General features: G+C 37.4%; 4 protein-coding genes across 4 annotated transcripts in view; 2 read left to right on the forward strand and 2 right to left on the reverse strand.

The window, feature by feature from the left end:
• The first annotated feature begins 1,518 nt into the window (after nt 1-1,518).
• Nucleotides 1,519-5,539, forward strand: LOC113229611. The gene is made up of 4 exons (XM_026463271.1): nt 1,519-1,620; nt 3,538-3,740; nt 4,305-4,410; nt 4,529-5,539. The coding sequence occupies exons 2-4, from the start codon at nt 3,539-3,541 to the stop codon at nt 4,998-5,000; spliced, it is 780 nt and encodes a 259-aa protein (XP_026319056.1). The 5' UTR covers nt 1,519-1,620; nt 3,538; the 3' UTR covers nt 5,001-5,539.
• A 690-nt stretch (nt 5,540-6,229) lies between these two features.
• LOC113229581 (pleiotropic regulator 1) lies at nt 6,230-10,047 on the forward strand. The gene is made up of 8 exons (XM_026463233.1): nt 6,230-6,383; nt 6,858-6,982; nt 7,338-7,574; nt 7,971-8,057; nt 8,154-8,239; nt 8,806-9,000; nt 9,222-9,542; nt 9,826-10,047. Exons 1-8 carry the CDS (start codon nt 6,268-6,270, stop codon nt 10,015-10,017), a joined length of 1,359 nt encoding a protein of 452 aa, XP_026319018.1. The 5' UTR covers nt 6,230-6,267; the 3' UTR covers nt 10,018-10,047.
• Nucleotides 10,048-10,359: 312 nt separating this feature from the next.
• LOC113229575 (tubulin-folding cofactor B) lies at nt 10,360-14,816 on the reverse strand. The gene is made up of 5 exons (XM_026463227.1): nt 14,603-14,816; nt 14,034-14,233; nt 13,056-13,199; nt 12,439-12,597; nt 10,360-11,254 (listed from the first exon to the last, which is right to left on the reverse strand). Exons 1-5 carry the CDS (start codon nt 14,720-14,722, stop codon nt 11,137-11,139), a joined length of 741 nt encoding a protein of 246 aa, XP_026319012.1. The 5' UTR covers nt 14,723-14,816; the 3' UTR covers nt 10,360-11,136.
• A 3,938-nt stretch (nt 14,817-18,754) lies between these two features.
• The window catches only part of LOC113229502 (splicing factor, arginine/serine-rich 15), a 28,734-nt gene continuing 20,430 nt past the window's right edge, over nt 18,755-27,058 (reverse strand). Inside the window, exons 18-22 of the mRNA XM_026463111.1 lie at nt 23,811-23,918; nt 22,224-22,450; nt 21,887-21,979; nt 21,662-21,700; nt 18,755-21,584 (exon numbers count right to left, since the gene is read on the reverse strand). Of these exons, the coding sequence (XP_026318896.1) occupies nt 19,972-21,584; nt 21,662-21,700; nt 21,887-21,979; nt 22,224-22,450; nt 23,811-23,918 (2,080 nt within the window). The 3' untranslated portion in view covers nt 18,755-19,971. The remainder of the gene's footprint in view (nt 21,585-21,661; nt 21,701-21,886; nt 21,980-22,223; nt 22,451-23,810; nt 23,919-27,058) is intronic.

Raw genomic sequence — 27,058 nt, forward strand, 5'->3', positions numbered from 1 at the left:
ACAATCGGCGAATACCTTACGCCGATTGGCATATCCTTTCAATACGATGGCAAGCATATAGTGTAAGCCATAGAGACGACAAGAAGAAGATTGTATAGTTGAAGGATATTGACATAAAGTCTGGTTAACGAAAAGTGAGATTGGAAAAACGCGGGAAAATTGAAATTCGTATCGTAGTCTTCGATAATATTATTTAAAAAACTTACAAAATCGCAGATAAGGCGTCCCGGTGAGGCAAGGCACCATCAAGTATATAACCAGAAATAGGGCCGAAATAAGGGACGTCCATCCCTGACAACAAGCAAATGGGCCTTATATCACTTTTGAATATCAACTCTCATTTGTTCTGAAATCACAAATTAGAAAGCTGAAAGTACAGCGCCAACAACTGACCTGTGTGTACGTCTCCATAATTTCCAAAAATATCCCGTATTTATTGTAATAAAGATAATATCTATAACAATGGGGGGCTGTAATGTTCCATTCGGTGGTATGGGAAAAACAGCAAAACATCTAATTACAAAACAAACGGAATCATATTTCATCGGTAATTAAATATTAAATATGTAATTTTACAATTTTCGTCCATTATAGCAAAGCTTAAATTAAACTGGTCGATTTGAAGTGAAACAATTGATGACACTCGTCATTTGTTTCGAATTCGGCCTGGCCAATCGAAGCGCAGTTGGCATCGTAATGATTTGGCAGAATAATTTTCAAACAAATTAAATGACATTTCGTCTCTATTTCTGGTTATACATAGGGGACTAACAAAATACAACTGACACACCAACTTTCAAACAGTGACATAAATATTGCGGTTATCAGCTACATTTAAAAAAATCTCAGTCTCATCTTTCGATAGCCAGACTCTAATAAAATTTTTAAGCAACATAATTGCGTAATTAATTATTTAATAGACGAAAAATTTTAATCTTATATTTGTAATCTGATCCCAACGTCTGACTTTTGTTAGAATTTACCAGAGAAGTAATTAACTAACTAATGAGATTGAATACATTTTAAAAAGAAACCCTGAAAAAACACAACCCTGTAATTAATGTAAATGGCTCATTATAAAATTACCCAGACAATGAGCTCAAATTACACTGACGAACTCGACATATAATTAAGTTCCATAACTTCACATAATAAATCGCTGAATTCTTCAACAGAATTTTAACTCAACCCCTAAAATATGACATCTCTTTCACTCATATTACTTTCACTTAAGAATAAAAAGGATGACTGCATAAAGGCCAACTCTAGCTTTAACCTTTTAATCATACCACAGTCGAGGGGTCGCGAATACATCCCGCGCGTGCGCGAATCAATAATGTAACCTCTACTATGATATGTAATATTTTGTGTATCGCTAAAAGTTAGCCAATCCATTGCTTTTATTGTTCGATTACGTTTGTGGGAACTCTACATGCAAACTACTATGGATTGCGATTGTTTGAAATATGGAAATAATTTTTGTTTGGTTAGTCAATATCGTAGTAGAGAGTTACGCTTGCGCTCTGCATCCCTGGACCAAACATTCGGACAAGTGTAACCCGAACCTAAAGTAAAGTGCAGCCATTTTGTAGAAAAAAGGCAGAAATTATTATTTAAAAAGTGAGTGCTGCTGTTGTTTTTAACACAAATGTTTCCCAATTGACAACAGAAGTGTTGAGAACATTATTGTTGTGTTTTTGATCGTCTTTTGTTTCTTGCTAAATAACTAACAAGTCTTTGTGTGAAAAATGAAAACATCAGTAAATAGAGAAATGAAAAACTAGTCTTCCTTAGTTTAGTGTTGAAATTTTTTTGGCTATGGACTTTTCCTATATTTGAACAAACAGAACATTTGTTATATATTTGTTATCTTGATTTTAATTTAAGATTTTTATATCCCTGTGTCAAAAAGGGCGTCTAAATACCTGAGCGTCTATTTCTTGTACTCGCCACGTATTTTCAGCATAATATATATATAATACGTATACATATTTTTAGTCAATTTTAGTAAATGGATAAACATGAAGCGATATTTTTCCTAAAGTTGGGAGTAAACTAGGATATTGTAGAGTGTGGTATTAAAATCATTTACATAGTTCTTAAATTAGTTACTCACTTTATAAATAAATCAATAATAATATACCAAATATTCACATCAATTATTACCTAGTAATAAATTAGGAGGAATAACTGTAATGGTATTTGCCACACCACGATGAATAGAAATAATTTCGAAAAGGTCGTTTCCTAAATTGGTCCTAATAAGTATCGAACCCGGACTTAGTGCTTATCGCATCGCTTATAATCTCAGTAGAGAGTACCAAAAAAACCGACCTCAAAAGTACGTGGAATTACATCTATTTGCCAAGTTTTACTGAAATATGGTGATGTTTAGTTCGCGTGAAATCGGTTCACAAATGAGTTATCGCGTAACATATACATACAAAAAAACATACAGTCGAATTGAGAACCTCCTCCTTTTTTTGAAGTCGGTTAAAAATAATAATAATAAATCTTTATTACGGACATCGAATCACAAAAACAAAAACAAAAATAACAAAAATAGCTTATAATTAGTACTTCAATCCTACTACGGATTTTGTGGTTGTTATTAAATGCAGCATCACATGGCACTCACTCCTTACCGTGATAGTCTTCAGGAGTCCGTTGCTGCTGCCACGTATTCTGTTTAATAAACACGCCGACTTCTTCCGTAAGAGTGCCATGAAGCTATCGAGCTTAAACATGGTAGACACATTGAACCGTGGCAGCCGCAGCAGCGTCCTGAAGGAGTTTTTATATTACTTAGGCAAGGCACTCATGTACAGTAGTATGCAATAGGCTCTAAAAATGACTGACCTTCACCTCCGCCGTACATTGAGCAAACCTGCGAACCAGTATGTTCTCCCTTACTGACAGCGCTTTACACTCGCGTTCCATGTCCGTAAAGTCCTTCTTGAGATCGTCGGCATTATAGTGTCCTAAGTATTTAAAATGTGATACTCTCTTTAATGAAATTCTATTGAGCATTATAGGAAGCACATTTTCAGGACTCTTTTTGCCGGCAACCCCAAAGACCATACACTCAGTCTTTTTGACGACTTCATGTTTAAATTACTTTACTAATGTACATTATACGTTTTCGAACCAAGCCTTGTGAAATTAAACCATCGTCATCATCGACTCTCTCTCAAATCATTATAGGTAGGTGGCAATACGTGCTACTGCTGGGGACAGGCCTCCTCCATGAGGAGACTTGCCATAGTCAATGCTTGTTGGGGACTGCACGCGTTTTGTTGAGGGTTGTGGTTAGCAATTGCTACTAAACAAACACAAGCTTACATAACTTAGACATTAAAGTCATAGGTACATGCTGCGAGAAGCGACCGTTCTCTCACTGGGCTACTACCGCTCTTATAACGCTCTCATGAAATTAAAATAAATAATGTATATTATTATTAATATCAGTGGCAGAGTGTTTAAAGTTACAAGTCAACATAAAACCGTCCGCCTTTATTTAATTGTATTTTGCTACAGGATGACGTGCGGAGCAGAATGCCTGTCTCTCGGGCCTCCGCCAGACTCCATTCTGCACATGCCGCCGCCGCCTTTACCGGCTTTCCTCGCCAATGCTGCCAACTTAACCCCACCGTGCAAGGCTTCCATGTGCCCTCCTCTGCAGAATCAGGAAGAAAACGCTTTATTTCCCGGTGTGGAATACCACGAGCTGCCTAGACACGGTAAGTCAATCAGAAAACTGCGATGGAAAACATTGAACTAGATCCTTAACTTCCAAGGGATATCCAATTCGAGAACGGGGCCTGATCTTTAGTTGTTAGTATCATTGTCAACTACCTCTGTGGCCGAACGGTTAACATGCTGGACTGCGCCACGCAGAGGTCTCGGATGAATGTGTGCGTTATTATTGTCATGACGTTACTTCCGCTTATATCTTGTTGTGGAAAACAAAATCGTCTTACTGTATCAAATTGTACGCGACGACCCGTGCGGCGACCGGTTGTATTATTCAGAGGAATTTAAATGTTGTTGCCACGAAGGCGTGGTAATAGGGCGGCCGCGCGAAATCTTTCTCCTAATGCAATTTCTAAATCGGAACGCAATTATGTTCACATTACTGCTTGGCGGCAGAAATAGGTAAGGTGGCAGTATTTCCCTGGACGAACTCTTTCACAAGGAGCTCTAATGCTTCTGAAACTCTCTTAGATCCGGTTGGTAAAACGAACCCACCAAATTTAATTCGGGATTCAAAAATGAGAATCATTCATAAAATGTTCTTTTTGCAGAGCCTGCAGCTAACGATGATACGTGGTTCCTGGTTCTGATCACTTGCTGCATCGCCGTGCTTTGCATAGCGGCTCTGCTGGCTCTATTTTTGCTCAAATGTCGAGAGTGAGTATTTCAAATTTTGAGTCCTCCATTGCATTATCAGAATAGAACACAAAACTTTTCCGGCCTTTTGAAGCACTTTCGCAAGTATCGATAATTCAAATGGTCTTTTGTTATACAGGGCTCGGGGTGGATGCAAAAGCGGCACAGGAAAAGCGAGCGGTTCCAACGCTCTCTATGGAGGAGCAGCGCTCGACTCTCGCGTCCTCTGGGCTGCCCTGACTCCGCGAGGCACCAGGCATTTTGTCGCTGACACCTATCCACACGATGAGACTGAAGACCACCATTACGAATGCGTGGAACCTCCACTTTACAAGCTCGGTCCACCTGAAGACTTGGCAATCACTCGCCACTTTAATGTGGAATACGAAGACCCTGCGCCCCTGATAGAAAGCTATGCTGAAAGAACTGAGGAATATTTCCGCAATGGACTAGACACTATGCGCCGAGGGAATAGACCGTTGGTCTCATCTCCAACCAGGATTGAGCGTCCAAATTTACCTCCATTGAACCTTCAGCCACGAACGCTGCGAAGGACAGCGCATTCTCGACGAGTAAGCGATGCGAATAACCCTGAAAAATCGGCTATCTGAACCGAGAATGGCGCGGTCTTTTCCGTCGCCGACTCCACCGAAATGGACTACGATTGGCAGCCGACGCAACCCGCCGTCGACCGCCTTGTGTAAGGGCCATTTTTTACACTCATCTTACAATAATCAAGAATCATAATCTCCAAAGAACTGTGTGTGGCTGCTAAGTGTGGCTTTGCTTATACTACTTATCTACGCCATAGCATAGATCTCCTACCTTTTTTACCCGTGTAAATAAGTTTCTATGGAAATATTTCTAGTAGCAATGTGCAATGTAAATTCTGTAACGCATTTAGTCATATTTAGTTACTAGTCTTTTAGATTGTAAGTCACATGTTCTAGTCACAAACACTATCTATCTAACATCGATTTGTCTATCTCACTATATCTATAGAATCTTTGTATGTAAATTTATTGATGTCTATAATATTCTCCGCAAGTCACTTATCATAATAACAGTAGAGATACTCGTAATTTCTTTACAAAGCTAATAAATTAAAATTATTTATAATTTAACAACCATCATTTTTGTACGTACTTAAATAAAAATAGAAAGAGTATTAAATAAATGTGTATCAAACTTATTAATGTAAATTAATCAAGACCCCATTTCCTATTACATAAACCTAAAAAGCACGTCTTGAGGCAGTGTGTGGGGTGGTACTGAATACTGATTTTTAAACGAACACATGACGTTATTATTAGTACATTTATTGAACAAAAATGGCGGGAATTTGAAGTGGAAGGACGTTTCAAATGTTCGATTTAAGATTATGACAACATTATGAAAAAGTTTCTAAAAGAAGGATCAAGATATCGAACGAAAATGGTATGGAAACATACAAGAAGAAATACCCGCAACAAGCCATGTTGAAAATTCAACGTCTTTTATTAGCAAGTGAACCAAGTGATTTAGTGAAAGTGAAAACATAAATAATAGCTCCCGCCACTTAAAAGACTATTCAAAAAACCCAAAGTTCTTTTTGCCTTTCTACAAGTACGTACATTCTACACAACAGAAAATATTTAATGAGGAGCCCGAAAACTAAAATGAAGACCTGGCTCAAAGTTCTTGTATCCAAGCCAAAAATCCTAATAAATAATAAATTTGTAACGTCAAATTGACATTTGCTAAAAAGCGTCCCGACGCAAAGTTACGAATTTTTATTTCATTATTAATAAATAATTATGAAGAAATAATTTCATTTCCATAAAGTTATAAGTAATTCTACAAAGTAATTACAATTTCAAGTAAAAAGAAACAGCGAAAATGGCGGACGAAGTGATTAAACATTCAGTGCACACATTAGTGTTTAGATCATTGAAAAGATCTCATGATATGTTTCTATCTAACCAGGGAATGCTGCCCCCAATTGACGAAACTGCGTAAGTATCTTTCCAATTTTTTACTTACACAATAAGCTATAAAAACAATCGTGTTGTTAATTATTTGTAGGTTATTACGTTTCCTAATAAAAATCATTTAAAACAGCCAAAATAACAAGCCAGGTATTAGAAATTGTTAGAAATTTAAGTACTATAAGGGGCAGAGAAAAATTTGTAAAAACAAAGGTCTAATTTATTTGAAACAAGCGATAAAATAATTTATAACAAAATTTGATAAATCAACCGGGCCATTCATTTTCGCAATAACTAGCTGTACACATAAAAATGTATATTTAAGTGTAATCTATCCATTCAAGCATTAAACACAATTTATAACAAAAGTTAAAAGAAAGGGTATCACATTCTCGTAGCGCTCCTTTTCCTACTCTGGCCCATACTTTTAAGCCTTTTTTTAGGTTTTTGAAGGTTAGGTTCGGCTCCACATTCAAATATATGAAAAAATTATTGTTTTAGTGAAAAAATCTTACGGTCCATCAAAGCACGCGATAGCTACGGGCAAGTAATGGCAACAGTGCAAAAGGCACAGGCTGTGAAACAACACGAATCCATGAGCCGGCCTGAGACTCCTCATGATACAGGTAAGTTTCATTATATATAATATATTTTTTTAATTTATTACGGGAACTTCAAAAATTTTTACAAAATCTATTTCTATATGAAAAATCACATTAAAGGCTTTCTAGAATAGTGGCTTATCTCAAAAGCATCTTATTCATTAGGGAGATCTGCTGCTCTAAGTTGGCAAATCATAGACCATCTTAAACTGAATATGACGTTATACCTCTATTTATGGAGAGAGGCATTTTAAAAGGGTGGAACTGACAATGACTAGTTTGACAGTATTATTTGATGCCCTAATTAAAAATAGCTAAATAAAGTCTTTCCTGATAAGGAACCACAGCAGTTCATAGTAATTCCTAATTTACTCTTCAGAAATGGCAGAATCAGCAGCTCTCGGTTCCGACGGCGCCATGCTCCCATATACGGGCCCATCGCCTTCTCCGGCGCCGGCAGCTCCTGCCGGTGCCGTCGCCACCCTGCCCAAGAAGGCACCAACCATGCCCAAACCAAAATGGCACGCTCCATGGAAACTATTCAGAGTGATTTCTGGACATTTGGGTTGGGTACGCTGCGTTGCTGTTGAACCCGGCAATGAGTGGTTTGCAACGGGTATGTAAACTTTATGTTTAAATATTAACCACACATTTAAGCATGAGGTGGTTAAGTTTACTATATCAACTTCATAACCCGTTTTTTGTGTGTCAGATTCAGTGGCAGATTTGCCCTAAGGCCCAGTAGGCACGGGCCTAGGGCGACCAATTGTGACAAAAAATTCACTGATATGATAACAAGAAATAAAGCAAAAGAACCTAAATATTCTAAAGGCTCACTGCACCGCATTGTATAACAATAATCTTCCTAAATCACTTTTGTACATTTTATGTATAAAATATAGATATGTTACATATCTATAATATAATGTATAATCACTACGTCTGTCTGTCTGTCTGTCTGATCACGATAGATCCTTTGCATCATAATTGTAATTACAAAATTTTCTTACAGGTGCTGCAGATAGAGTAATAAAAATCTGGGACATTGCTAGTGGCAAACTAAAAGTGTCACTTACTGGACATGTTAGCACAGTTAGAGGTAAAGTAATTATAAATTGTGCTCACTTTATTGTTACTATTTGAGAATTAATGAAAAGCTTCCAGTAGGTTATTAATATATTTAATTTTCTTTCAGGGTTGGAGGTGTCAGCAAGGCATCCATATTTGTTCAGTTGTGGTGAAGATAGACAAGTGAAATGCTGGGATTTGGAATATAATAAGGTTAAATTTAAACTTTACTTCTGTGTTGTTCAATTATTTCTATTTAGAGAAAACCTGTTACATGCGATAATACTACCATGTAATGCCACTTGTTGTGGCAAGTTTGACAATCATCATATTCAATGGCATTAACATGTTCAGTACCAAGGGCCTCCGAGGCAATATTCGTGGGAATCACATTTTTTTTTCATTTTATTATTTCTATTGGTATTAATATACTATGTGGAATTAATATTATGAAACCCAGATGTTTATATCCCAAAAACACTGAATGATTCGTGAGGGCCAAGGCTTTCAAATGCTCACACAAAATGTTCGAAACTATGTGTACACTGAGATACGTCGGCGTAAAGAGGCAAGCCTTACCTAAAAACATTGGGTGTATATCAAGGTATTAAGATATCACGCATTTACTTTATTTTTGTTGTGTTTAGTAACTAAGTAGGAGAAAATCATTTACTTAACTTTAGAATTATACGTATTAGCAACAACAATTACGTGTTCCCCAAGACGTGTTTTCAGGCCGTAATCTTACTAAATCTCTCATTTTTATCTTTATTGCACAGGTTATCCGTCACTATCATGGACACCTTTCAGCCGTGTACACAATAGCGCTGCATCCAACAATTGACGTTTTAGTGACTGCTGGGCGTGACGCGACTGCACGCATCTGGGATATGAGGACGAAAGCCAATGTGCACACGCTGACAGGACATACAGATACTATCGCTTCATTAGCCTGTCAGGCATCAGAACCTCAGGTATTTTAGATTTTCATATATTTATTGAAGTTGTAGTAGTTATTGCTAGAGCAATTTGTATTGTATTTAGAACTCTTGGCATTTGCATTTGTAAGAGTAGAAATAGGAAGCGCTTGAAGAAAAGATTTGACTGTTCTCTGAATTCATATGTTGATACCAGGATGTAATATTTATATATTTATTTGAGCATCATATCCTTTATCTGTATTACGTTCTTACAGATTATAACTGGCTCGCACGACTCCACAATCCGTCTATGGGACCTCGCAGCAGGCAAATCCCTCTGCACATTGACAAATCACAAGAAGTCAGTCCGTTCTATTGTCATTCATCCCACTTTATACACATTTGCCTCTGCATCGCCAGATAATATTAAACAATGGAAGTGCCCTGAAGGAAAATTTATACAAAATCTTTCTGGACATAATGCAATAGTAAATTGCATGGCAGTCAACCCTGAAGGAGTGTTAGTAAGTGGCGGAGATAATGGCACTATGTTCTTATGGGATTGGCGAACGGGATACAACTTCCAGAGACTGCAGGTATGTTCCACAAGACAATATAATGTTGTGCAGTTTTATACATATCATAGTATCCATTTTAAGCTAAGAGTGAGTAAAATATATCGGCAATGACTTTAAAGTTGAAACTGGTCATAAATCAAGCTTGGTGAAGACTATGGATGTTGTATTTTGAATGTTAATATACTCCAATTTGGTAGATTTACATTGTATCCTTCCACTTGTATTGGTTCTCAAATAATATGTGGTATATGCATCTCTTATTTCCGTTACAATTGAAATAAACCTAACTATATATCCACAGGCCGCTGTACAACCAGGTTCAATGGATTCAGAAGCGGGTATCTTTGCAATGACTTTTGACCAGTCAGGATCTCGTCTGATCACTACAGAGGCTGACAAAACTATCAAGATCTACCGCGAAGATGACACTGCCTCAGAAGAAACGCATCCTATCAACTGGCGACCGGAAATATTGAAGAGAAGGAAGTTCTAAGTTTAGTTAGTGCTAATAAAGATTACTTTTGTACTAAAGAAGGCTTTTGATTTAGTGTACCACATATGTGTCATTTTGTTTAGGCTTATGGTTTGAGCATTAAAAGCTTGATTCGACTTTGTTTTATAGATTTGTGTTGAAATAAAAAATCTAGTTATAAAAGTCGTTACTTCAGGTTTGGTTTTAAAGTAACGCCAAGGTGTTCCCCAAGGAGTGATTTTGGGACCATATGACAGCTACGTTGTTGGCTGGAAACGTCAAATCAAAGACCGTTTTTTAATTTTTTTTTATTCATGTTAAAAAGAACAATTAATTAAACCTAAACTGTTATACAAAGTGCGTTACACGTAATGGTGTAAAATTCGAGTATTAACGTAAATTAAACTGGAATGTGACACTTGTCTCCAATTTTTACAACGCCATGATTAAGATTTGTTATTTATAAAATCCTATAGAAACATAGACAATAAACATAATATATCACACAGGAATTGCATTAAAATATGATTACGACGTAAGCGTGATATAGCACGACGCGTAACAAAATACATCCTGGAGGTTCAAGTATAAATAAAGCTCATAAAATACAGTACCATGGTTTTAGCCATACAAACATGATTATAACAATTAGTTATTGTATTGTTAATAGGATATTTTGCTTGTATATCTAATTAGTTATTAAATGCAATCATGTAACCGACCTTATTAATTAACACGATAACTACTGCACACACACCACCATTGTTTTCTATGATAACAATGGTCATTTTGTTTATTTACGAAGCATTCAGTCTTGAACCCAATATGTGCTGGGTCTTTTCTAGTTGAACTAGGTACAATAATATAGCTCTAAACTTAATAAAATATTCAGCCTGCCTGCAAGCTTCAAAACTCAGCATACTAATACAACATCCAGAAGAGCTTTACGATTTCACAGAAGATTAATTTGCAAATGTCGTGTACGTTAATAAAAGCATTTTGCATATATAATCTCAGTGTCTTTATGGCATACATATTCAAAAAGTAAAATAATAATATTCCTATGTACAACCATCTGTTGTTTCTATGAAATCGCTGAAGCGTTTGAGACGGCAGATGCGTCTTATAAAATTCGTGTAATCATATCTCGTCATCAAGATCACAGGGTTCCTCAGGAAAGTCTCCCACAGTCACGTACACCGGTTTTACGAAGCCTCCGTACTTCGGAGGGCAGATAAAGTAACGTTTGCCGTTTACCCTGAAATACGAAAATTATGGAAGACTGAGAATAACGCAGTAACATAAAAAAGATAATAGCACTGATAGTTAATTTGTTTATTTTTTATGCAATAGTCATAATTAAGGAATTGTTGCAAGGTGCATTGCATTGAGTTGTTAACAACATTTTAAATTAGCTTTATCATGGATTATTTACAGTGACGTATTATTCTAAATTTCAATTAATATTAAGAAACAAAACTATTAACTAAACTAACGAATAAATCATGTATTCAAATCGAATTCTTTTACTCGACATGTTTCGGGCCAGTCCTTGGTCCTTAATCATGAGCGATCCCTCGCTCACCCCTACAAGGCAGTGTTGCTAGACTTTTGCGAAGTTAATTCGCCAATTTATGTGTGTTAAGTAGCCGATATTCGCCTAAGCCATAAAATCCCTAAAAATCACGAAAACAATTCTATAATTCTATTTGCTGCCAGAGATTGTGGAATATGAATTCTCTTATTTCCCCACACGTAGAACTAATCAAAACCCCCAATTGAGTTGTTTTACAACTCCATTCCCCACAAAATCCCCAATCAAGTTTATAATTCCCCATTTCCCTTTTCCTATTTCAAACATAGCCTAAATATCGCGAATGGCGAAAAATCGCCTAATCTGGCACCACTGTTACTAAGTGACCGGGCTGTCAGGGCTTTGACGCGCAGATTTCGTCAAATCACCGTCATGGAAGCTGTTGATTAAGGACCCCAGACTGTTTCGAAACATATCGAGCAAAAATTCGACTTAAATACGTGATTCCATTAGTTAAGTCAATACGTCCAAGTCTCACGGTAGTTTCTCTATTTAAAACAAAACTAAGTAAAGAAAATGTAATATCGTCGGGGATAGTGCAATTCCGCCTATGTAGTATTGGTAAAAAGCGCGTATCTGTACTAAACCAAATTCTACAGGAGAGGGATTTATCGTTATTATTTTATTTCAATGCCTACGACTTTCATTTTTGCACAGCGCACAGCAAGCAATATTTCATGCTGTATATGGATTGGTAACAATGGATACACGTAAATCTTTGATTTGACTTGGCCACTAAATTACCTAAATGGGAACTCATATTCCAATGCTAGTTACGCGTAATTGCACTATCGCCGACGATATAGTAAGTTGGACTACCAACATACAGTCGAAATAACTATACTCACGACCCATCGTTCTTGCCAAGCGGCTCGTCGTACTGCACTCCGATCCACAAGCCTTTAGCGCCCTCGAGGGGCCCGTTGTAGCGGACGGTGGCACGCCGCACCGGCTGCTGTGGTACTCGTACCTCACAGCGAGTACCTACTAAAACAGCTTCTGCTAGCCTGTCAGTGATAAAATAAGTAATAAATTTTTTATTTATGATCAGGTTACACAGTCCCACAAAAACCACCCACACCCAACCTTATAGACTAATATACATAATATAATAGCACTATTTATTTATTTACACGTTAGACCGCGACGTGTGACGTAATGTGGGTGTCTGGTAACCGTCCTCATAAAGGTCGGTACATAACACCCTTTGGCGAAGTCCTCCTTCATGAAGGTCGACAAATATTGAGTTGGTACTATCATCACAAATGAATTAAAATCCATTGTGGCGGGATTCCAACTGCTCGATCCTCAGGGCAGCATCGGCTCTCACCAAAATTAGTAATTAAGACACTCTTAGGCAAATAATTGCATTTAGTTCTCATTTATGTTCATAGTTATGTCCTTTAACATCATAAGCACTGTATCTTAAAATATGTTTGTTTGTATCCTACAAAATTTAACTCACCTAGCCTCCTCTTCAAGTTCTTTCTGCTGCTCTTCCTTAAGTTTGTTCATCTCCTCCTCATTGTACTTGCCAAGCCTGTTGCGCTGCAAAAATGACCGGAGTGTATCTCCTTTCTTCTCATACTCTTCTTCTGATAGCCTGAATCTGTAATGGTAATTTAATGTGGGTTGATAGTGCACATTAGTAAATCTTTACATAGTAACACCAAATAAAAAAACACAAACGAGAATCGAGCATTGGCATAATGCCATCAAACTACTAACAAAAACCTACCAACTGAGGTATAGATTGAATCAGCAGATCTTACATATTTCTCTGTGTTTGTTACCGAGCATTGTTTTCAGTTTTAATGGCTTACTTACATGTGAGAAATCTAGGAAAGCTACCAGATGTTGACAAGAAATGGATGGTAGTTTTACTACCACGACCTGTATTTATTTTTTGGAAAATAACTCTACTTATTATTTATACAAAGATTGAACACAGGAAAATTTGTTCATCTGGCAGGACATGAGCCTGTGTGTATTTTTTGTAAAAAATAAATGGATATCATAGTACAGGCCGACCGCTTAACTGAGTTGGTTTTTGGTTGGTAGCTGCACAGTAAAGGAGTAACAGTTTATGTAACATTTATGCCATTCTGCACACAGGATAATTTCAACGAGACTTTTCAGAAGATATTCAATAACGAGTTGATTGAAAAAAGTACTAAATGGCTTGTCTAATCATTTGAATTATCAATGAAATAGTTTTTTTTTATTGTTGTTTCATATAACAACAATATAACAGTAGGCCTGTAGTAAAACATCATAATATTCAATAAAATCAATATTGCAAAAAGTTGTCTTGTTGTGCCGAGAAATCCGAGTTAGGGTGCAGAACAGAGATACTTAGCAACTAATAACAGCCACGCTCTTAAATAAGAAAATATAAAATAAAATGATCTTTTATATCTCTTTTAAATCTCTTGCAGCTCACCTTTCAGCACTATCGGAAGTACCAAAGTCCTTGAGCAAAGTGAACTTATCAATAACGTGTATTCGCATGCCATCATCAATGGGGTATGAACCCAGAAGTGCATTATCATTGTCTATGTCACATTTGTAGTTGTTCTTAGAGTCATATAACTTTAGTTTCATCGTGGACGCTGAGCCTCCAGTGACAAGCTCTAATTTTGTCTGAAAAGGTAATGTTTTGTTAATTTTCAAAAAAGTTTGGTTGATAAATATTTCATAACATATTTATGCTATGAAGTTTTTATTTTTATCACAAACTTAGGTTAGGTTTGGGTTACTAATCTTCAAATACAGTGTGCAGATGTTATAGCTTCGCAACAATGTATTGTATGTATACGAAAATAAACCCTGGAATAACAACAACTTTCTCTGTAGTTTAACAACAATGATTCATATAGCATTTTTGGATTTACTCATCAAAATATGAGTAAGGGCAGCTTCCGGTGCTGACTTCTCCTTTCTTAAACAGAATTTAACTTGTAATATTTAAAAAAAATTAAAAAAGCAACAAAATAATATGTATCACTTAACCTTGAATTCGAGCACGGTGATTCCTTTTTTGAATCTTCTTTCTACGGGCTGGTCCTCACTATCAGACTTCGTGATCTGCACATTCACGTAGTCCGGAGTTATTACTTTGACACCTTCCATAGTTTTTCAAGAAAATCACACAGTTTTCCAAAAAAATTGCAGATGACAATCTACAAACAAAAACTCAACTTCGGCTTTAGATTGATTGATTGAATTGATATAGTATCTCTTATTAGTTTGTGAATTGATAGCAATCGGGCAATCCGTTCATTCTACAACAATACAAGTTGCTACTGTCAATGTCAAACTGACAATGAAATTGCGACGTCAATGCTTATAATTAGACTATGGAAACTTTCATCCTCGGGTCGTATTCTAGAACTCTACTCAATGCTCAAGTCAGGATCTGAGTATGATTTCAAGCACTGGAAATACGACCCTAATGGCAAGGACTCGAGTATGATTTTCAGTGCTCACTGGACTCATACTCAAGTCCTTGCCATTAGGGTCGTATTTCCAGTGCTTGAATCATATTCAAGTCTGCTCAAATCCTGACTTGAGCATTGAGTAGAACCCTGGAATACGACCCTAAGTATTGGAGGATGTAGTTCCACAACATGCATAGTTCCCATTCCGAACCCCACTAAAAAATGAAACTTTTTTTATGAATTGTTTTATGTTTATATTAATAATACTTGTGTAAGGCCTAATGATATTATGGCAAAATCATAGTAGGTATTATGATTATAATACTAAAATCGGCACAGACCTTCGCTATGGTGGGTAGCCCAAAATCAAGTCGATATAATATTCTTTTTTAGGAAGCTATTGATATCAATACGTCGGAATAATAGTGGCGTAAACCAAAAAAGTCAAGCTTTCGACTTATTAAATTATTCTAATAACTTATTATTACACAATTGTATTCGTTATAATGTAAACAAAATATCGAGCTTTCTATTGATTACAACAATCGCGTGACTTTTACGCGCAATTAGCCGGTGCTTAAAATTTGTCGGCTTTGCGCGAACCACAGACATAGTGGCGCGAACACTACGCCTCAGATTTTTTAAGACGAGTCACCGGAAGAGAAGCGGGAGTAACTGTTTTACAAAATCAAATGGTATATTTATTTATTGGTTTTAAGTCTTAAAAAATATACAATACCAATAGATATTGTCTAAAGAATGTGCTAATTCGTTACACGATATGATGTGCTACCTTACTAGATCATATAAATCCCGAAAACAGGCTAAATAAGTGTAAAACGAATTGTTTATGAATAAAATATTTAACTTTGGACATAGTTTTCATATGAAGATATTTATTTTTAAGTACTACAGAGAACCTACTAAATTTTGATGAACTGAAGCGCCATAATTATTAAATTCATATTTATCCCAAAACTTGGAAATTGCCCATGCCGCGCCGCCAGCTGCCGCGTCAGTCGCCATCGAGCATTTATCAGCGTCGGAAATTTTCTCCACCCGTTCTCATTCGTGCGCGCGTATTGCGGGACGCGAGTGGCGACCGACCCCCCACCTCACCACCTAAATTCTACGCTGGCGTACAAATAATACATAACAATAAAAATACTGTTATAAATAAAGGAATGGAACTAATATTTACTGGGATTTACGTGTACTTCTTTGACTAGTATGAGTGTCGTATTCCAGAACTCTACTCAATGCTTCAGTCAGGACTTGAATATGATTTTAAGCACTAGATATCATACTCAAGGCCTATACTATTGGGGTCGTATTTCCAGTGCTTGAAAAGTTGAAATCATACTCAAGTCCTGACTTGAGCATTGAGTAGAGTTCTGGAATACGACCTTCAGATTAGCTTTACCACACATGTATTACATACATTTTTTACATACATCTATAAAATCGTTATATTCTAATAGAATTCCATATAACATATCGTCGCCTTACTTTTCAAAAATGCAGTATACACAATTGCTGATTTCACATCACATTTCCTTCATATTCACACACTGGCTTTTACCTATCCTTAAAGTAATGCATACAAATAAGAAAAGAAATTTATTTCTTTCTATTATAATATAAATTAATAATAAAATAATCACTCTAAAAGATACGTGTTTGAGAAAGTAAGTACTCTTCGAACGCGATGCGCCCGTACCTATATACTAAATCTATGGCCCTTACCGACTCCGCAGACTAGGGCGCCTTTAGACGTTTGTAGCACTGCAGTGGCGCGTCCAAAGCACTTCAGTAATTTTTAGTTCACTAATTGTGACTGTAAGTGGCGCTACGAGTATCACGACGATGGCCCTTCAAAATATTTACATTAGTAGGTAGTGGTGCGACTGCAGCGCCACTGAAGCGCTTCAAAGGGTATAATACTCCAGAACTCTACTCAATACTCAAGTCAGAACTTGAGTATTGCAGTGAGCACTGAAAATCATACGTAAGTCCTTGCCCTTAGGGTCGTATTTCCAGTGCTTGAAATTAACTCAAGTCTGCTCAAATCCTAACTTGAGCATTGAGTAGAGCTCTGAAATATGACCCTAAGAGCGTCTAGTTTAAAAGCACTATTAATTAACATGGGAATGCTGTGGGAAGGACTCATTTACGATCATGACTTTGGAACCGTCAAATGATATATCGGAAGTATGGGAAAAAATTCCCGCTACTTCTACCGATCGGAGGACTGGGTGTAACCGTATATAAAAAATAATATTTATGGGATTGGGATTAGTGTGGCTTATTCACTGACGACACAGAAGTGATTGTCTAGATGGGTGAAAACTTTTTTGATCGGCACAAGCCATTTTCGTATCATCTTTCTTTCGATTATTTGGTGGCTCCCTAAAAGATTATAATGGCGCATTTACACCGGGTCGTCAGACTACCACCACCGGGCCGTAGGCGACTCGCCATTTACACCGAGTCGTCTGCCGCCTTCGGCGGACTACTTTGCCTTGCCAAAGGTGACAACGCACCCAGTCGTTTCGGCCGACTTCGGCTGCAAACTACCATCGTCAGAAGACTCAGCGTTTACACCGGTAGCTTGCCGCCTTCGGCGGGGCAAGCGATCGTCGCCCGACTTGGTTTAGACGCTTCATAATTCTAAGCCAGGCTATGTAAAATCGACTTTACTTGACAGGGATATCGTGGAAAGGTTTCTTCGTACATCGTGCGAAAGGTTACGCAACATGGTGGAGAATCCATACCATCTTATACTCGTCCTACTTTTACCCTCTTTTCAACTTTTTAGCAAGGTATAGAGGATATTCTGGATTTCGCCCTTGCGTTATTTATTTTATAAATCTTCCCGTCAGCTGTATGCACCGTAGTCATTTGATTGCATTGGGAAATCAATAAAAAAAATTCTTCATAAAAACACTTTCTTTTTCACAGACTTCTATGTCCGAATCTGAGGTTTCATCTGAAACTTTCCTTTGAAAGTTGTTACTTGAACAAACCTCAGACTCCGCTAACATTTAGAAAATGTAAAACTTAGGAACTAAATTAAAACACACACTTAAGTTTCTATTAACATTGAATCAGATTAAAAACGTAATTTATATACAATTTATTTTCAATAAAATCTACGATGACGTTGCCAAAAAAATCAAATCGTTCTTGCTTCTGTAAGTTTTCAAGACCACAGGCTCAAAATTGCTGCAAAAGCTGTAATGCAAATAAGAAAAGGCAAAATCCAGACAATGTGTGCAAAAGGGACCTCATCACAACCCCTTTGCCAGAACGTCGTAACCTAAAATCTCCCGCCTAAATTTTCAAATAAAATTATATTATTGGATTTTAATAAATTTTATTCAAGCACAAATATGACAAACATTGAAGCATGAATTTAAATTATAAATTGCTTACTCGATTAATAAATCTAATATACCTAAGATCCTTTCACCTCAGAAACAACTTGATAAATCAATGAATTCCTTTGACTACTCTGCAATATAAAAATATGTTACATATAAACAATGAAATGATGGACGCGTGTTGATACACGTCGAGTTTATAGAACGTAAAACATTTAATCATTGATCCTACTTTAAAAAGGTGATAAATACTTTAATATATATATAATATATATATCACTATAAATTTATAAAATCACGTATCTACCCATGTAACTTTAAATATTAATTATTTAATTCATTTTCAAATCCAATTTCTACCTTCACCAATTTATTTTAAAGAGAAAAGTACAAAGCGAATAGTTATACTAGAAAGTGACAAAATATTTTCACTAAACTAATTTTAACTCTCAATATCATTAAAATTTTGTACAAGTGTGGTTAATATCAGAAATATTGATAGCCATTTGGAAAGCTAAAATATCGACCTAACATAGTTTTAATGCAGTCGAAACGCATAAACAAATATAAGTAACTAACAACTAACCTAACTATCATTAAAGATAACTAAAATCGTTAACAAGGGTGTAGTGAAAATGGCATAATTCGCTAAGAAAAATTCCGTAGAATTACATAGATATGAGTAGAACATCTTCTCTTCATGCCGATTACTCTCGATCCTTCCAGAACGTTCCAGGCTGATTCGGGTGACACGGGCGTCGCCGAGGTATTTTGCACACATTGCTAGCGATATTAGAATGATGTCGAAATGGAATCATCTTTATATTTTGAAATTGAAATTAAATTACTCACGTTATTAATATTGAACTACTTCAAGGATAATCCATTTCGACATGACCAAACAATGATAAAAAGCGCCCGCCGAGTACAATTGGTACGTTAATGAATTATAAAAATCGGAACCTAATTAGATTCAAAATTTTGCAACACGCGATCTATGGCGTTAAAATTAACGTGATTATTTAACAGAACTTTAGACAATTATAAATGTTGGTCTAAGAAATTATAGAAAAAATGAGCAATTGTTCTAGACGCGCGTTGTATGATATCTGTTAGCAACCGTACCTTGCCCGGGTCACTCGACTTGAGCGCCCAGGCGAGTTCCTCTTCTGCCCGTGGTGACGCGAGTCGGCGGTAAACAAAACACCACTTCGGTAACCAATAAGGCACTCGTATATTTCAACTTTGTGAATATAAAAAAAGAAAATCTTTGGCGTTATATGGTTTCGGCTGTCGGCTAAACGAGTTCAAGCTATGTGTTCGAAATTTCTTAAAAAACAACATCACGGTTTACTTTCAAATGTGTTGGCAGTCATTTCAGCAACAATCTTAAATTTAAAAATATCACCGGTTCTTAAAATTGTCTACAATAAAAATAACACTGCGTTCGGAAACATAGCTGGAACTGTATCGCGCCGTGACCGCGTCTTCGTCGGGGTTCCTCGCGTCACCCGAATCATTTCCACTGGAAGTATCCAACTTTCCATCTTCGCCTGTGTCAAGCAATTCCTTCTTTGCTTTCGACGCTGGTTTGCGCTTCTGTACTTTGTGGTTCTGGTTCTTTTTCATCCTGGATGAAAATATCTGCCTTTGCGCTTTCGCTCCCTGGCCATGTAGGCTCATTTTCAATGACAGGGGCAGGCATTTCTTTTTCTATGGGCGTAGAAAAACTAGTGTCGACCGCATCGTCAACATCATATAACGCTGGTGCAGTATCATTTGTTTGTATCGGTTGTCGTTCCTCGGGGTAACTTACTTTGCTTTGGCTTTGGTAATGATCATTTTGTTCTTTATCATAGCTAGTTTCATTGTTTTCTTGTTTATCGCAATCGGCGATGGTAGTTTCCCGGCTGTCATAAACGAAATTTGTTTCCTTGTTATCGTCAAAATTTGCTACATCTTTCTCTTGATTATTATAATCATTAGCATTTCTGTCTTGGCTATTGTTATCACCCGAGTCACAATGTCGAGCTTTGTAGTCAGCAGAGTCTCTTTCACGGCTATCAGGTTCAGTGTTTTGCTCGTCACTGTCTTTAGTTTCTCTATTATCTTTCCCATCGTAACTTGGTGCGCTGTTCTCTTCACGATAATTGCGCTCGCGTTCTTTATTGATTTCCCAGACATTTTCTTCTTCATTCTGATGAATATCCCTTCTACTCTCACTTTGTGCTTCTGACCTCTCCTGGGCGTTGTTTGTGCCACAATTCTGTACATTTTGTTCAACTTGACTAGAGCCAACTTCACTATTTTTTTGCTGCGTACTTTCATTGTTAGTGACTTGACTAACTTCGGTTTGCTCCAGAGCTTTGTCGGCTTCTTCATTTGTGCTTTCTTCAGCAGCACCCCACCTGGACTTCCTGTCCTTATCTCGCCTAGGGTTTCTTTCTTCTTTAGAGGTATTGCTCTTATCGTCTTTAGCGGTATTGGTCTTATCGTCTTTAGAAGTATTGCTTTTGTCATCTTTAGCTGGACCCTTGTCATCTTTGGGAGTATTTCTCTCATCCCTACTCAAGCTACGATCGTCTCTAGAATTAGGATTCCTATCATCACGTCGTCTCTCATCGAAGTTCCTTCTTCGATCGTTTCTATCCCTGAACCTATCCTCGTGGTCTCTGGACCTTCGATCTCTTCTTCTGTCATCCCATTCGTTTCTTCTTTCCCATTCTCCCCTGTCCCTATCCCTATCGCCGTTCCAACCGCCGCGGTCATTAAAATGTTCACGGTCTTCAAATCGTCTATTGTTTCTATCAAAGAACTCGGGTGGCCCGTCGAAACGTGGGCCATCAAAATTGCGATCTCCGTCGAATGGTGCTCCTTCAAACGGTCTTGGACCATCGAAAGGTTGTCTAGGGCCATCAAAAGGCTGCAGAGGTTCGAAAGGAGGTCTCGGTCCATCGAATGGAGGTCGGGGACCGTCAAACGGCGGCCGGTTCATGTTCTCAAACGGCATTCGATTGAATGGTGGGCGCTCAAATCTTGGAGGGCCATCGAAAAGCGGACCACCTTCAAACGGTGGTCGTTCAAAGGGAGGTCGATTGAAAGGAGGCCCCATTCCGTTGAAGCGAGGTCCGAAAGGCACCGGTCCAGGTCCTGGTCCGTCCATCCAAGGCCCTGTAATATTGTAATTAGTACATAATTACAAAATAAAATACAACATCGAGATGAGCCAAGTTTGGTGCGGACATTACCTCTCATTGGCTGCCTAGGTGGCCCTCTCATTCTCAATTCTGTAAATTGAAATAACTTTACTTCGCGATTTTGATGAACAAATATTTAAAAGAATATGTGGATTATAAAATATCGTGGTTTAAAGTACAGAAAGAAAAGCTTGAAGTATGTGCAATAAAATACAGATGGAATAAAATATAAATGATGTGAACAATAGATAGTTAATATATTACAGTTGTACTCACCGGCACGGAAGGGTGCGGCCAAGTGCGGGGGAGGGAGGCGCGGCGGCGGCAGCTGTGTCCAGCCGCTCTCGCTCTCTGGACCTTTCTCAGCTTCTGTAAAAGCAAAGTTCACGACTTTGGCAAGGGGACGCGTAACCTATAATTAAACAATGTTTATACAAACCATTTTGATCAGTTTTATTGTACGAATTACGAGTGGCGGCGCGCGGCGCCATCACCGAATACGAAACTAAATATTAAATAATTTACGCGGAAGATAAAAGTCTAAATTACACATAAATGTTCTCATAGCCCTCGTGCTATAAATGTGTCCAAATAAGAAAATACAAAAATTTACCGTGATCCAGCAGTGGCGGAATACGATCCAACAGAGGAGGCGGCCGGTCCATTCGGCCCATATCTTCGCGGTCGGGGCGCTCGTTCTCCTGGAACTCCTGTGGCTTGTCCTGCCCCAGCCTGTCTGCCGGTTTGCCATTCGCCATTTCCCATAGGCGTTCTTGCAGGGACTTCTCGGGGTTTTGTTCTGGAGCTGCATTGCGGGGTGATTTCTCGCGACTGCGTTCTCTGTTCAAATAGAAGTTTAGTTTATTATTAAGTTTGTAATCAAAGTATGATTAAGACTAGGCTATTATTACTAGGCAAGCAATGAGTCATTTTAATCAAAATTAAATATGAAGTTATTTACCGATAAATGTAACGATGGAATTGCATTATCTACATGATCTAATTGCATTCAAAGTTCTATTAAAATTTGACTCTTCAAAAATGAGTGAACAAACGAAGATGGTATTTGATTCAATGTTTATGTTCGGCAGTCCTATAATTTCCAATCATTCTTTCTTTCTTTTTTCATTTGTAGGTAAACTTTAAAAATAATAATAATGAAATAATAAAAACCTCGTAGCGAATTGTTTTAATAACAGAATGTCGATAATATGTCTGCTTACAAGAACAACACCATCTCAAAATAATCGTTATCAACAATCATCAAAACATACTAACAAACAGGAAATCTAAAGTAAACAAAGCAAAATTCGACAAGACTTATGAATAAACTACTTAAATGAGTCTATTACATGAGATATTTTGGCTATTGTATGATTTATAGACAAAAAAATAACACACAGTGTAACGTAACATAAGGTAGATTTCCGCCTTTTCTACTGCTGCACCCCTTAATGCCGCATCGACGCATTTTAATCAATACTTAATTGTTCTCACTGTCAATATTTTTGTCCATTTCATTACAATTCATGCGAATAATTCAATAAAACATTTGGCCAAAATTGGTTTTGACATTTGATGTACTTCCCTTAGACAACCGGAAACGGTTATCAAAGGGTACTCCAAAAATGGTAAAATGAGGACAGTTGGCATTTAAGATGATGTTAAGTATTTTCGATTCCCGTGTTTGACATAAATCAATGTAGTGCTCTCTCTTTTGGCTTACGACGGCACGCAGTAGTTAAACAAAGACAATATATATTAATAATTAATAATAAATTGAACTTAATAAAAATTCATTTGATAAAATAATTTGTAAAACTTAATGTAGCGTAAATTGGAATGTTTTCTTTGTAAAATTAAAAATAAGGTATTTAATTAATAACTATTGTAACTATAGTGAAAAAATAGGGTGGTTTGCATTAATATTAGACATAACTGGTTGAAGACTGTACCACCTCAGTCAACCGTGACCATGGGACCCGTAAAGGGCTCGAAACGTCGGTTTGTTTGAAAAAACAAATATACGCGAATTAAATCCGGAAAAATAGTTTCATTTCCTATGTGTAACAATCGCGAAAACCTAAGAACTCGATACATTTTTTTTCGTCAGAATTTCAAGTTTCAAGTCCATTCTAGCTAAAGGAGGCGATATGTGTTGGTGTTGATTACAGGCTTTAAAAATTAAAACCAAACTAACCTGTTATTATCTCTAGACGAAAACCGCTCCCGGTCGCGATCTCGATCTCGGTCCCTTCTATCGCGGCCACCACGGTCTCTGTCGCGGTCTCTTCGGTCCTCCCTGTCCCTGTCAAATAGGTTACCCATTATACTACAGTGCCAATTAAATAAAATATGCATCTAAATATACAGGCTGTCACAAAAGTCCGACAATTCTTACAGCTGATGATTGTGCTTCCACACAGCAGCACAAAAGCAAAGAGACTTTCCTTGTGTCCCTAAATTTTGAATTGATCTCATATTTTCTCGGAGAAGAGCTGCGGTTTAGAATCAAATAATATTTCGCTATTTTAAGACGTCAGTGAAGTTTGACACTTAATTACTGTCGTTTGTTACGAATGTTGACTGCTAAGTCGTATTTTAATTATCGTTTTTGCTCAGATGTTTCTACAGAGCTATAAAATGTCCCCTAATATTTAGACAACATCACATATGTTGCTCTGAACGTAGAGTAAGTAGCTAAAACACTTGTGTTATGGAAATCAGAAACAACGACGATACCACAAACACCCAGACCCAAGACAATATAGAAAAGTTAATTTTCTACACCAACCCGGCCGGGGATCGTACCCGGAACCTCAGAGGTGGCGACACCATGAAAACCGGTGTGCAAGACACTCGACCTTAAATAAATAATAATTGTAATTTTCAAGAAGTTATGGTTTGCTAGAAGACATCGGTTTAAATCCGGCCATATCAAAGGATTTTTCCAAATCTTTGTTTTTACGTGAAGTGCATTATAAGTTTCCGGAATGAATAAGAAAAAATACTATAAATGGTCAGAAATTAATTTATTGTTTCTCAAAATCTTCTCCGCTAGCGTTAATCCACTTTTTCATACGAATGAACCAATTTTGAAAACATTTATGCCACTCCTCCGTGACCATCTCTGAAACATATTTTTCATACACTTCGACAGCCTTTTCAGGTGATGAAAATCGTTGACCGCGTAACTGGTTCTTAATTTTTGGAAAAAAATAAAAGTCACGAGGTGCCAGGTTGGGACTGTACGCGGGATAGCTCGTAAGGTCAACGTTGTTCACATTCAAAAATTCATTTGTCTGTCTGGCCGTGTGAGAACTGGCATTATCGTGGTGCAAGATGACGGCGTTTACGGTTATTTTTACGGAGTTTGTCAATAACTTCCGGCAAACAAATGGTCGTGTACCGATAACTATTCACGGTACAACGATTCTCTAAAGCAACAGTAGCCACGTATCCAGTTTTATTAAAAAAAGAAGCATTCATCCGCTTAGAGGCACTTTGCACGCGCGCCACTTTGGTTGGTTTCGGCTCATCTCGAAAGACCCATACGCTCGATTGCTGCTTTGTTTTGAGATTGTAACTATAAATCCATGTTTCGTCACCTATTACTATGTCCCACACCAAATTTGAAGCCCCTTCGATGAATCTGGTAAGCATGGCATTGCACCAAGTGACGCGATCCGTTTTTTGAGCCTCAGTCAAATTGTGTGGGATCCACCGAGAACACAGCTTTTTCACACCCAAATGTTTGTGTAGTATTGATTGTATTTCACTCATGCTATGCCTGAAGATGCCCGAATCTCGTGGTATGTCACATGCTTGTCTGTTTTGATCATACGCACGGTGGTTCAGTAGTAGGTCATACGCCCAAAATCCCGAGGTATGAATTATGCTATGATACGTAGCCTAATTACTCACAACTAGTCGTACTACTAAAGGGTATAAAAAGAATTTCAATCAGGTAGATGTCACATTTACTTTTGTGCATCGGAAGTGAACGCATTAAATTAGTCGTTTTAGTGTAATTACCACGTGCAAATTACCCGAACCGCCTGACGCCGTTTTTTCCGAGAATCAATTGTTAGTGACCAATTTTTTTGCTATGGAGATTCAAGTTGAAGGTATGTCTTACGTATTTTGTATATTATTTTTATTTTTAAATTGAAAATTAATATTAAAAATTTGATGCTACGCCAGAGAAATTTTCAACTTCTTTTTTCTCTATTGTTCATGTTCAATGAAACTTTTAACTACTTTCCCCCCAAAATCCCCGCATGACTTATAAGTCATGCGGGGGTATATATATCAAAATGTTTGTTAATGTCTCTATTTTGAAATTAAACTGAATTTGGCTGCTTCTAGCTGCTTTCTTGAACAGTACAGAGGGTCTACGCCGTACGTTCAAACACGTAGCAATTGTTACGAAATTTCTATTATGCTTTAATTTTCTCAAATTCCTTTTTTTTGTTTTAGGTGCGAATATTAAGTGTTCTTTCACTAGAACGCTTGTATTTGATACGTGGATATCTATTAAAGATAGTGATTCTGACGCAGACCGATCTAATCGAGTTCTTTATTCTCTGACACAACTACTGCCCGATGTTGAAAATTTCCGGATAGATGAGTTGGAAAACAGGATTTCGTATCTCTGTAAAAAAATTTGCACATATTGGAAGCAAGTCAGGCGATCACATTCCCGTATGGTTGCTAAATACGGTGACTGGCTGCACATAAACGAAGTTTGCCGCCTAACTTCTGCAGCTTCTCACCCTAATATCCAGCAACCGGCGGCGGCGGTTAGTGATCGTCCGTCTACGAGTGGCCATCAGTATCGGAAGGACTTCGAAGACTGCAGCGAGAGGTCGAAGCGACGCAGGATAGCAGAGTTGGCAAAGGTAGATAATTCCGCGATAAATTCGTTACTGAACGATTCCAACCGTTCTAACACCTCTTCTATGGAATTCAACACTGACGAAGTATTATCTTTAATAACTGAAGCTAAATTGACCAAGCATCAGTATTTGTTATTACGACGGTTCATAAATTCAAAATCACAGAATGCATTACCATCATACCATAAAGTGTTGGAAGCTAAGAAGAGGTGTTATCCTTCGGATGAAATTGTCACAGAATCATCTGCCGAAATAGAGTTACAGTCTTTGTTAGATCATACTACAACTCGTATACTAGAATCTCAAAGTGACGTCCTAAGTAATGTTGATATCAGTAAAGAATTTGTTTTAGTTGGTAAGTGGGGATTTGATGGTAGTACGGGGCATAGTGAATATAAACAGAAATTTTCAGATTCTAGTATCGAGGATGATGATGGTAGTTTATTTGTAACGTCATATTGTCCGCTGCAATTAATTTGTAAATCAAATACTTCCGATCCAGACCAAATTGTCTGGAAAAATCCGCGCCCTTCTTCTACTCGGTACTGTA

This window comes from Hyposmocoma kahamanoa, unplaced genomic scaffold (assembly GCF_003589595.1).
Source record: "Hyposmocoma kahamanoa isolate Upper Pololo Valley unplaced genomic scaffold, ASM358959v1 62, whole genome shotgun sequence".
NCBI classification, from domain to species: Eukaryota; Metazoa; Arthropoda; class Insecta; order Lepidoptera; family Cosmopterigidae; genus Hyposmocoma; species Hyposmocoma kahamanoa.

What these genes read in the sequence shown, in the direction of transcription:
- LOC113229575 (XM_026463227.1), bottom strand. Translation starts at nt 14,722, where the DNA reads ATGGAAGGTGTCAAAGTAATAACTCCGGACTACGTGAATGTGCAGATC. An exon ending in TCACCGTGCTCGAATTCAAG is followed by an intron (nt 14,234 to 14,602) that starts GTTAAGTGATAC and finishes TTACCTTTTCAG; the next exon opens with ACAAAATTAGAGCTTGTCAC. An exon ending in CTTGGCAAGAACGATGGGTC is followed by an intron (nt 11,255 to 12,438) that starts GTGAGTATAGTT and finishes TTCGTATTTCAG; the next exon opens with GGTAAACGGCAAACGTTACT.
- LOC113229581 (XM_026463233.1), top strand. Translation starts at nt 6,268, where the DNA reads ATGGCGGACGAAGTGATTAAACATTCAGTGCACACATTAGTGTTTAGA. An exon ending in CCCCCAATTGACGAAACTGC is followed by an intron (nt 6,384 to 6,857) that starts GTAAGTATCTTT and finishes TTATTGTTTTAG; the next exon opens with TGAAAAAATCTTACGGTCCA. An exon ending in GTCAGGCATCAGAACCTCAG is followed by an intron (nt 9,001 to 9,221) that starts GTATTTTAGATT and finishes ACGTTCTTACAG; the next exon opens with ATTATAACTGGCTCGCACGA.
- LOC113229611 (XM_026463271.1), top strand. Translation starts at nt 3,539, where the DNA reads ATGACGTGCGGAGCAGAATGCCTGTCTCTCGGGCCTCCGCCAGACTCC. An exon ending in CCACGAGCTGCCTAGACACG is followed by an intron (nt 3,741 to 4,304) that starts GTAAGTCAATCA and finishes TTCTTTTTGCAG; the next exon opens with AGCCTGCAGCTAACGATGAT. An exon ending in TTTTTGCTCAAATGTCGAGA is followed by an intron (nt 4,411 to 4,528) that starts GTGAGTATTTCA and finishes TTTGTTATACAG; the next exon opens with GGCTCGGGGTGGATGCAAAA.